Source organism: Besnoitia besnoiti (assembly GCF_002563875.1).
Source record: "Besnoitia besnoiti strain Bb-Ger1 chromosome Unknown contig00015, whole genome shotgun sequence".
Lineage (NCBI taxonomy): Eukaryota > Apicomplexa > Conoidasida > Eucoccidiorida > Sarcocystidae > Besnoitia > Besnoitia besnoiti.
The window spans coordinates 654,499-665,325 of NW_021703917.1; the positions used below are offsets into that span (position 1 = coordinate 654,499).

General features: G+C 57.3%; 1 protein-coding gene across 1 annotated transcript; it reads right to left on the minus strand.

The window, feature by feature from the left end:
* Nucleotides 1-24: 24 nt before the first annotated feature.
* BESB_027980 (Mre11 DNA-binding domain-containing protein) lies at nucleotides 25-9,552 on the minus strand (the record flags this gene model as incomplete). Its single annotated transcript, XM_029361472.1, has 17 exons — nucleotides 25-411; nucleotides 948-1,088; nucleotides 1,478-1,878; nucleotides 2,048-2,162; nucleotides 2,793-2,906; nucleotides 3,311-3,445; nucleotides 3,766-3,855; nucleotides 4,195-4,282; nucleotides 4,537-5,052; nucleotides 5,718-5,857; nucleotides 6,096-6,180; nucleotides 6,621-6,703; nucleotides 7,007-7,072; nucleotides 7,231-7,308; nucleotides 7,708-7,766; nucleotides 7,917-8,173; nucleotides 8,702-9,552. 17 exons carry the CDS (start codon nucleotides 9,550-9,552, stop codon nucleotides 25-27), a joined length of 3,606 nt encoding a protein of 1,201 aa, XP_029215372.1.
* Between the last annotated feature and the right edge of the window lie 1,275 nt (nucleotides 9,553-10,827).

The following is a 10,827-nucleotide window of genomic DNA, read 5'->3' on the forward strand; positions in this document are numbered from 1 at the left end:
TGCCTTAAATGAATTTTCTCCCTTTTAGTCACGGCAGTAGGCACTCGCCGCGTTTGGACTCCTTACCGCGGCTCTGCCGAGCGACGACAGAAACATATCGTCCTCCTCTTCATCTCCAGTCGGTTCGTCTTCGTTGCGTCTGGCGTCCTCCTGAGACGTGTAGCTGCCTCGCTGCTTCCGCGTGAACTCCGGCGGCGCCAGCGAGGCGCCCAGGGCGGTCGGCTTCGCGCCTTCGCGGCCAAGGCCCTTCAAAGTCTTTCTGTCTCGCTCCGCGTCTCTCTCTTCGCTGGCTCCAGCGCCTGACCCCCGAGCGTCGCTTGCGCCACACGGGCGAGAGAGCGTGCGCTTCGAAGGCAGAAGCGAAGGAATCTGAGACTGCGAAGCGCCGCGGCAACCTGCCGCAGATCCTCTCTGGCAGAAGACACCACACAGCCGCCGATATTTGTGCGCAGCTTCCAACATCTGCCGAGCCGACGTCCCGCGATTCGACGACGCAAGACGCGCAGCAGAGAGACAACAACGTGACGCAGACACAAATAACGCTTCGCATGCGAGTGTGCGAGGGCAGTCTTAGGCCCCACTGCTAGCAGCGACTGCGCACGAGCGCGCCTCCATTCGCCCAGATGCGGTGAGCTGATTTCCATGCTTTCCCCAGAGCTGCGCTCGCCGGGAGTCAAACCTGCGTCGGACCGCGTTCATGCATCTCCCTCACACAGTGAGAGAGCACGGTGAGAGCTGAAATCATTTCACACGACGGCGCGTGTTGAGGATCGAGACGCACGTCTGCAGACAGACTCTGCGCCGCCTTCAATGGAGAATGTGGAACGCACACGTGTGCCGAGGCCGAGGCATCTCGACATCTCTTGTAGAGAAGAAAATAAGCGTCACCTCTTCTGCATGAAAGGGCCGCAGCAACGCGCAAGAGCGAATGGGAGGGCGAGACACACCTGCGATACGCCGAAGAAAGATCGCAAATCCGTCGTTTGACGGCGCGACGAGCCCAAGCTGCCGCCTGGCAGACTCTTTTTCGTCTCGCCCACCCTGCTCGCGCTCGCTTCTCCTGCCGGCTGCACTGCGCCTGCTAAAGCCTGGTAAAGCACACGCACACCCGCGAGAGCCTATATATGGGTATACAGAAGTTACCATATCCTTCGTTCAAAGCAGGCACTAAAAACATGAAGATCAAAGCTAGGCCACGAAGCGTTATTCTCACATTATAAGTAGCCGAACACGATGCGACGCAAGCAGACAAAAGAGTTCTTACACAGCGTTGCCCGCAGGTAAGCGACTCCGAGCCTTCGCGGAATGAGGCGATATCGAGAGCTGACAGGAGGCTATGTGGTTGGAGGACGACTGTCACTTCCGCTCCTTAGCTGCAGGCGCTGGCCAGAATTGACTGCTGGCTTGTCAGCCGATGCACACCGCCTCTGCTTGATGAAGCCGCGGGAAAAGCTGCCGCGTGAGATTCTGGACGCACCTGAGCTCCGTCGTCTCTGCAGTCTGCGTCCTCCGCGTCGTCGAGGTCAATCGCCACCTCGTGCCCGCCGAAGGCCGCCGCTCCCAGCAGCCCTTCGAGCCTCCGGTCGCCATCTTTTTCCGCGGGCGCGTTCTCCGTCGCGCGACTCGCGCCGCGGCCGCGCGCCGCCTTCCCTCCTCTTTTTCCGCGCTCCTCAGGCGCCGCGGCTTCAAGAACGGCGTCGCCGCTCCGATTCATCTTCGCGCCTCCGAGGCGTCCCGAGGCCGTGCCTCTTTTCCGACCTCGCGCGCCTCTCGAGGCCGCCGCCGCCGACCGCGCGGCCGCCCCTGCGTCGCCTTCCGAGGACGCCGACTCGCTGGCGCCCAATGACCACTCGGCCTCGTCGAGGAGATGCGCGGAGTCTGCAAAAAAAAGCGCGGAGCGAAAACACGCTCAACAGAGGGCATAGAAACAGAGGCTGCGCACGACTCGCACGATGAACAAATCTATCCAGTGGAGCCTAGCCAACAACTGGCTTGTGTTCTTAATCACTTTAAACCGGCAAGTCGGAGGCTCTGCGACCGTGCTCACCTTTCCGGCTCTGCGTCTTCCGTTCAGGAAGGTGGCTCATGTCCAGCGTCTCTAAGACGAAGTCGTCTTCCTCTGCGTGCGCCGCCGCAGTCTCGTCTCGCGGCCGAGATCGTCCCTGCGAGGCGCCGCCCCACAAAACGACTCGAAAGAAACGTGCGGCGAGGCTGCGTCGATGCCGCTCGCCTCGCCAGTGTCACGCGCGACTACGGCAGCCCCGAGAGACGTCTAAACAGAAGCCAGAGCTTCTCAAACTCTGGACCCCGGCTCTTCCGCCTTTCTGCTCTGCATACTGTATCTGGAGGAGACTGTGTGGACCACTATTCGCCAGAAAGAGGAATGCAAATGGCGAACAAGAACAAGCACTGAGGAGAAGGAAAACGCCGACGCAGACGTGACGTGAAGGAGGCGCTCTGAGAAGAAGGTGAACGACATCCGGGGACAGAAAGCAGCCCCCCCCCATGAGGTCGCCACACGCACGCACTCCCACGCAGATATATATGAATATATACATATGTCTAGTACACAGAGACGTGCAGACGCAGACCTGACGTTTTGGCCATCTATTCAGATGATGCGCTCACGCGGCATTCTCGCGTTTTCTGCGTCTCTCACTGTCTATCAGCCTTGGCGTGAGTCTGCAGCCCAGCCTAAGGACTCGGGGGGCTCTACACGGGCAGCTGTGTGAAGTCAACAAACGTAAATACATCTGCGATGAACGCGTGTGAATCCGCCGAGGCGTGCGTACTCTTTGGACGGTGTGCTCCGCTTCCTGAAATTCCTTCTTTTCGCCCATGAGAGAGTCGTCTTCGTCTGGAAAGCCTTGACGAAGCCGCTTTTCGCGGATGCCTTTCGTGCGTTCCTGAGTAAAGAGAAGCGAGACTCGAACCCGCACGCGCCGGGCGTCGCCAACACATCGCCTGAGTAAACGAGGAAGCTGCGGCATTCGAAATCGCCGCCGTGACCCGACGACGCCTTACTCCCGAGCTCGCGCACACTGGCCGACGCTTCAACAGGAGAGAAGCATACAAACATAGTATATACACATCTACAGATACATCTATGTATACATCTAGGTACGCCGCGGCAACGTAAGAAGTGCCTGCACACACAGCTCCAGACAGTGACGCGATGCCGCCGCCTCGGCGAGCCTCGGAACAAGTCGCTCGCGAACTGGAGACACCACTGAGGAACCCCAGGGGCCACTGTGTGAGCCCTGAGGGCGGAGAGAGCGACGCGAGACATCCTGCAAACCTGTCGCCTCACCGAGATGACGGCCTGAACGTCCGCGGGCTCGACATCCTGCGAGAGATCCGGGGCGAGTTCGAGTAGTTTGCTCTTCGCCTCGCGGCGAGCGGCCTTCAGACTGCGATCCACGAAAGCGGTGATGGCGTTGGCATCCTGCGCGGAGCAGGAGAAAGCGAATCAGTGGGACAATACTGAACTAGCCACAAAAGAGCAGTCAGGCGGAAAAAACGCGAAACCAGAGACGCAGAGGAGACGCCTTCGTGCGGACCGAGACTCGCCAGAAAACGCAACAAAAGAAAGACGCGGCAAAAGGAAGTCAGAGAGACGTTAGACTGCCATGCGGAGGGACGAACGAAGCACGCGACCGAGAGAAAAGTGTGAGGAAAGCACCGAAAGAGAGATATGAAAAGGAGAGCTCGCGAGTCAACAGAAACCGAGATGGGCTGTCATTATGGGCTTCGGCCTCGGCTCACCATCTTTACAACAAAGTCCTGAACAGCGACGTTGAAATCTGGCTCAGGCAGTAGGTCCAGGGTGTTGGTTTCCTCCAGAAAATGGAAAATCTGCAAACGCGCCAATGCAGAGGAAGAGCGAGACGATGCGTCAGGACTTCTCGGTGCGTTTGCGCAAGGCAGAGCGAAGGAGGCACGCGCACACAGGCGCAAGAGATGCCTCGGTGAGCAACGCAACGAGAAAACCCCTCTCCATCTTCCTCACGTGTGCCCGATATCGAGAGGCAAAGCAGTTGCACATACGCATCGGCGGCTCGCGTGAAGCCCCTCAAGACAGCGACCGCCGACCGCGGATCGCTGGAAACACACAGAAAGTGCCGAACGGGAAGTGACATGAAGACACTCCAGGCTGTCTGCATGCAGAGAAGAAGCGCACGCGGAACCGCCTACGATGTCGCGAATTTCAGACGTCTCGTGAGCGCCGGCGACCTCTTCAATCTCCAGGTCCGGAAGCTGCTGCTTGGCCTTGTCGCCTGCCCTGTCACAAGAAAAAAAATGGAGACAAAGTAAACACCATTTCAAGAGCTGCGATAGAAGGCAAGGAAGGGAGAAAAATCCCGGACGAATCACGTGAATAGAGAACCTGAGGAACTATATATGTAGATAACAGACACGCGTCTGCCCACCCGCCGAAGCGGCCTGCGGCACTCTGGCGCGGGCGCGAGGCTGGCTTGCCGCTGATTTTTTCCCCGTTTTCTTCTCCGCTTCCCGATTTCATTTCTGGCGGCCTACGTTTGGCGAGCGGCTTTCCGCTTTCGGTAAAAGTGTAGAATGTCTCCGGGGTTCGCGACGCGGCCTACGAACTGCGCACCGAACCGCGCGGTGCTGATGGTTGAGAATCCCGAGTGTTCCACGCGCAGGCGCACAAGAGGCAGTTTCCGCTTCTTCCCGGTTGAGTAGTTGCAAAATAACTCGAAAGCGTCCTCGCTGACCGCCAGGCTCTCGCCGCGGCGCCCGGCTGCCGCCGCCTCTGCGGCATCTCCGCGCTCGGCCTCCACGCGCGGGGTCGCGCGCGCGTGTCTGGCGAGGAGCTCCTCCACTGTGTCCGTCAGGAACTGCCAGACGTCGCGGTCTTCGAAGGGCTGGTCGCTGCGCACCTTCTGGGCCTGCGAGCGCGAGGTTGAAAGCCCCGACGAGGCGGCCAGCGAAGGCTCCTTCGGCTGCAGCAGGTCACTCAGAACGATGTCCTCGAAGATGAACGGACGCACAGAGCGCAGGCGGTGCGGCGTGATGCGGTAGGTGTCGCCCCTGCAACAGACGAGAGCCGCGAAAACAGCATCGCGAAAAAAGCTAGAGACAAACACACAGAGGCACCCCGATGCGACGAGACAGAGAAGAAATGAGTGGACGCACTTGCAGAAGAAGCCATACCCAGTCGGCAGCGGAGGGCGAAAGGGAGGCCGAACAAATCATAACCGCAGGCATGCGCTAGAAAGCCAACACGTATCCAGCTGCGTCTGCCCCTATACATCTACATCTGTGTACCGAGGTGTGACGATATCTATCAAAGAACATATGTATATATGTATCGGTATGTAGATGTCTGCGTTTGTCTATCTATGAGTCTTTCTACGTTTATCTATCTATCTATCTATCTATCTATCTATCTATCTATCTATCTATCTATCTATCTATCTATCTATCTATCTATCTATCTATCTATATCTACCTATCTATCCATCCGTTTATCTATGTACCGATATGTCTATCCTGACCTGCCTACTCACACCTATCACGACCTTGCTAGCTACCCATATCCGCCTACAACAACGGATCTATGATTATCGACGTGTGTCCACCTATATCCTTCTATCCGTGTTTATCTATATCTCCCAATATATACGCATATATCCATATATATGTATATAAAGGCAGAGATTTGCCTCTGGCGGCTTCGGGGTTGAGCGTCATACCGAATTTCGAGCAGGAACGCGTGCTTGGGGAGAGCCTCGCCAGCGACCAGCGAGGTGGCGATGGACGAACCCGGCTGCAGAATGCTGAAAGTCCCCTGCGGGGACTCGCGCAGGTCGACGTGGCAGTCATGCTCGTGCCCCTAGAAAGCGAAAAAAAAGCATGCCACAAATGCATGCATCAGACGCAAGCACCAGCCTCATGCCAGAGATCGCCGAGAAAAAAGGGCCGAATTTCGCCACCCCCGCCAGGCACACTGCGGCTGAAAAAACATGCGGAAACAGAGCGCGCAGCGGCAACCACGAGTGAGTCCGAGAGAAACGCCAGACCGAAAAACAAACCGCGGCGCGCATACGCAGAAAACGACTTCAGCGACTCACCCAGATCGCCAGGTCGAGGAAGGAGGGAAGCATCTGCTCGTGAACGCAGTTCTTCGCGGGCTGACCGCCGAAGGCGCCCTTGTACCTGCCGCGCCGAATAAGCAGTCCGAGCCCAGGAGGCGCGACCACACACGCATACAATGCGCATGAAGAGAAAACAGTAGATGACAACGCGAAAAAAACACGAAAATGCGTGGCGGAGGGCGAACGGAGACACTGCCGAGGCACTCGACACGCGACCAGCGAAGCAGAAAAACGGGTAGAGATCGAAACGCCTCATGCGGGAAAACGATCCAAGAGGAACCCTTGGCATTTGCTGCGGGTTTTGTGAGACTCGGCATCGCGCTCGTTCCCCGGTCGCAGAGTCCTCCTCAGAGGGCATAGCTGGCATCGACCGCAGCGCCGCGAGCGCAGGGACTCTTCACGGTGCTCTCTGCGCGTTTGAATGGCCTTTCACTCGCGGAAGCGAGGATGTGAGGCGCCAGACACAGGCATACAGGCGTGCCGTCTCGCGCTCAGCCTCACATGTTTTGGTGAACGACCATGATATTGAACCAGTCGCTGGCGGAGGCGTCCCCGTCTGTCGAAGTCGGGACAAGAAAGCGAACCTGCGACGCGCGAAAAGGAAATGAAATTCGAGACACACGTCACAACCTGCGACGCGGGCCTCTCGCCAAAGTTCGGGAGGCGAAAAAGACCTTTCCGAAGCATGCGAGCGACCCCCAGCGTGGAGACACACCGCGGGCGCCAGGTGCTTCAATCGGTGACGCCGTGAGGGGCGATTTATACTCCTGTCCGCTCGCGGATTTTCTGGCGCTATCCCGCCACTGTCGCTTCTGTGTAACCCCTGACACGCCTCTCAGCCCTCGCATGTGAGAATGTGAGACGAGCATGCGAGTCGATTCCCTCACTTTTTCATTGCTGAAGGCTCGATGGAGCCTGGCATCGCGGATCCAGCCCACGCCGTAGATCGCCACCTGCAAGCGAAAAAGAGATTCGCCAACGAAAGGCGGATAACGGCGAGTGCAACGCGCCTCACAGACAGCCAGGAAAAACCGCGGAAAACCGCGCTTACACCTCCTCCCCCGCAGGACGAGAGGCAATTAGCCGGCAGGACGCGGAGGCGCGGGCGTACCTTGGTTAGGCCTTTCCGAATGAGAATCGGCTTGACGATCACCTCGTCGGAAGTCTCGGTGCGCCCGAAGTAATTGATCTGAAGCGCAGCGAGTCCGCAGGCCGCACGTACGCAGAGTGCACAAACGGCAGACACAAAGAAGGCAAAAACGAAAGAAAATAGACCCCACCGTGGGCGAAACGAAACGGAGGAGCTCCGCGGGAGACCGAAGGATCAGACGCCGGAGGAGACGCCCGCCGCGTAAGTGCTAGAAGGCGGAGGCAAACAGCCGTTCAAGTGCATCCATGCAGCGGCAGCGCAGCGAACCAACAGGCTCAGAGGAGGCTGACAAAGCATGCGCGACAATAGAAAAGGAACCGAGTTGAAGCCAAAGGCCGAAAGGCGCCTCTCACATCAAACCGCAGACAATCGACAGACGGAGACAGCGCGAGGAACCCTGCACCAAAGGGCGCAAAGGATGAAGCGACACGCGCCTACCAGTTGTGCCGCTTCAAGCAGATCAAGAGGAGACAGATGCGATTGTTCGCCAGGGTCGTCTGCGAAGACAAACATGCGAAAAAAACACACGGGAACGGGCTTTCAAACGAGCTGAAAACGAATCGAATGGCTAGCAAAACCGAAAGATCTGCACCAGCAGCGAACCGGGGAAGCTCGAGCGGCGCAGCTCGCTGGGGCGGAAGTCTCACCATGGTTGCCGTGCATCGCAAAGATCGGCATGCAGATGTTGATGTTTTCGTTGAGGAAGTTGAGTCCGAATCGAAAGCTGTCCACGGCCGCTGGGGGCGCGTGGCCTGCAGCATCCCGACCCTTCTCACTTCCCTCGTCTCGGCAAGTTTTCGTTTTCGATGCCTGCGAGGAGGCCTCACACGCGCCAGGCAAGACTTCGAAGCGCACCGCGCCGCCACCCAGACAGAATCGCCGCAGCAAGCAGAAGGTGCGATACCTGACGAGGAGGAAGAGCCACAAAATGGACAGAGAACGACATTCGCCACAGGACCAGCGGCTCGCGAGGGTTCATGACTCAAATCGCGCAAGCTGACGCCGTCCCGAACACACGTCAAACCGCCCACACCGGCACACCAACATGCGTGTGAATGTATGCATAAAGTAATATACAGATACATGGAGAGACAGATATATATACGCATTTGCATACAGGAAAAGATATGGGCATATATATAGATATATAGACGGATACAGATATACACGTATAGAGACATAGATATAGATATACATATCAATACAGATATAGATATGGACATACATATAGAGATATAGAATTAGATATGCAGAGATATACAGAGATAGACACAGATATAGATACACACGCATAGGTGCGTAGCTGAGAGAGCGTTCAGGCCCTCGGGTTCGTATCTATGTGCGTTTTTGAGTATTTGTATCCGGTTGGCCTTTGAGGACACGGAAAAAGCGAACCGAATGACTGAAGATCCCTGGCGCCCTTCGGCCTCACATCGTCGTGCGGGAAGGTCGGTTATCGTCGAAAAGGTCTCCGCCGTGGAGAAGAAAGTCAACGTTCAATTTCCTTCCAAGCTCAAGGATTTCTTCGAACGTTTCGAAGCTGTCTCCGCCGCGCTCGCTATCTTCAGCCTTGTAGCCCAGGTGCGTATCTGTCGCGATGAGGATGCGGAGAACATCCTCCGTTTCTTCAAAGTCGCCAGACTCGCCTTCCTCGTCGCTCCCTCGCCGGCGCTCCTTCGCGTGGCGTCTCCCCTCCCGCGGCGGGGACTCGGGCTCGCTGACCGCCGCCCCTTGCGAAAAGGAGCTCGGGTTCAGCAGTCCCTTCGCGCCTTTGAAACCGGCGTCTCCGTCGCGCTCTTCGTCGGAAACCACAGTCCGGCACTCAACGGCCTGCGCCCCGTTGTTGCGAGTCTCCCTCGAGGCGCGGTCATCGCCCGCAAAAGACAGCGAACAACCTGCCCAGCGGTCGCGTTTCTTCGGTCGTGGACTGGCCGTGCGGTCTCCTCGCAACTGAGGTGTGCCTTCACCTGAGCGACCGCCCGCTGCGGGGCAGTCTGCGGCGCGGCTCGCTCGCGCATTCTCTCTCGCACGGCGCCTTCGAGCTGCAATGCTCGCGGCGCTCTCCTCGGAGTCCAGCTCGTCGCCCTCGCCCTCGGCGAAGAGAGGAAGGGGGCGCAGCGAAGACACATTTCCCGAGGAGGCAAGCGATCTGTCAGTCCCGCCCGCCAGCGGCCCTCTGCGGCTGGGCGGGTCGCCTTCCTGCACAACCGCGTCGCCGCTGTAGCAGAACTCGCCCTGGGAAAGAATGTCGTGGAACGCATCACGCAGGGACGAGCCCGCCATCGCCGCCCTGCGCAGGCTGGACACTGGGAGCAGGCTGAGACTACGGAAGAAATCCCGAGAGACGACGAGCGCGGAAACCGGCGCGACGCATCACCTCTCGAGAGAGAGAAGAGGGGCGAGAAGGAGCCTGGAATGACAGGAAAGCCCGAGGGCTGCGAAGCACACAAAACGCAGCGTAATCGACACCAGAGAGAGAAATAGAGGGAGAGAGAGATAGAGAGAGTGTACGCGGGGATAGAAGCCCGCGGCGACAGACGAAGGCACGTGCAGAAGAGAGAGAAAAAAAAAGACCAAAAGGTCCATTCAGCGCCTGGAGCAAGCAGGCAGCTAGAAGAAGGGCGGAGGCAAGGAATGGGTCGACGAGGCAGGCGAGAGCTGAAAATAAAGTGAAAGAAACCCGGGCGAACAGACGAACGAAGCAAGACCGGAGACTCGGGTTGACAGGCCAGCAGCGAGGAGAGAGCAACGTGCAGACAGAGAAAACAGAAAGGAGAAGAAAGAATGTAGGCAGAAGAGGGAGAATGAATCACATACAGACGAGATGGAGGACGTAGAAGACGCAAGCGGCTCTAAACGTGAAGCCGTTCCTATCGCTCGCACGCGGATGGGCTAGGGCATCCGGCGCTCAAGTAGAACGTGAACGAAGAGACAACATAAGGAAGCTTGCAATCCAAGATAGAGCCGAGAGGGGAGAGGAAAAAGAAGAGCTCAGAAGGAAGAAAAGAACGGTGATGATTTCACAAAAAACTGCCGCAAATCACGTGACGCTGGGGCAGTGAGTTTAGTGACAGCTCACGAAGGCAGGGGAGTTATTTCGCCGCGTCGAGTCAACGAGGATCGCTACCCTTTCTTGACAAGGGTAAAGGAAGCACAGCATTCGGCAGTTTAAATTGAAAAGGAAAGAAGGAATCTCTTCAAGTTCTTCAGCACACCTCGACGCGCGGTCGAGACATGTTTGCGGCGAGACACGCGAAGGTTGCCTCATGAGCAGAGACAGCAGAGACATCCTGTTTTGCTCCCGCAATTTCCTTGCCTACCCGCCTGAATGGAAAGCTAAAACTCGCCCTAGGCTCTATAGATCGTCTAGGTGCTGTAATTTCCTTTTAACACCTTCGCAAAGAGCGAAGCGAGAGCGAGAAGTCTCTCGGTCGAGGCTCCGCGTGTGCATGCAACGAGCGATGAACGCTGCTCAAAGAAAAGACTCACTGCAGTGGCGCAGGATGTCAGCTGAGTCAGAATAACGAGACAATATTTTACATTTCTTCCCTAGCTTTC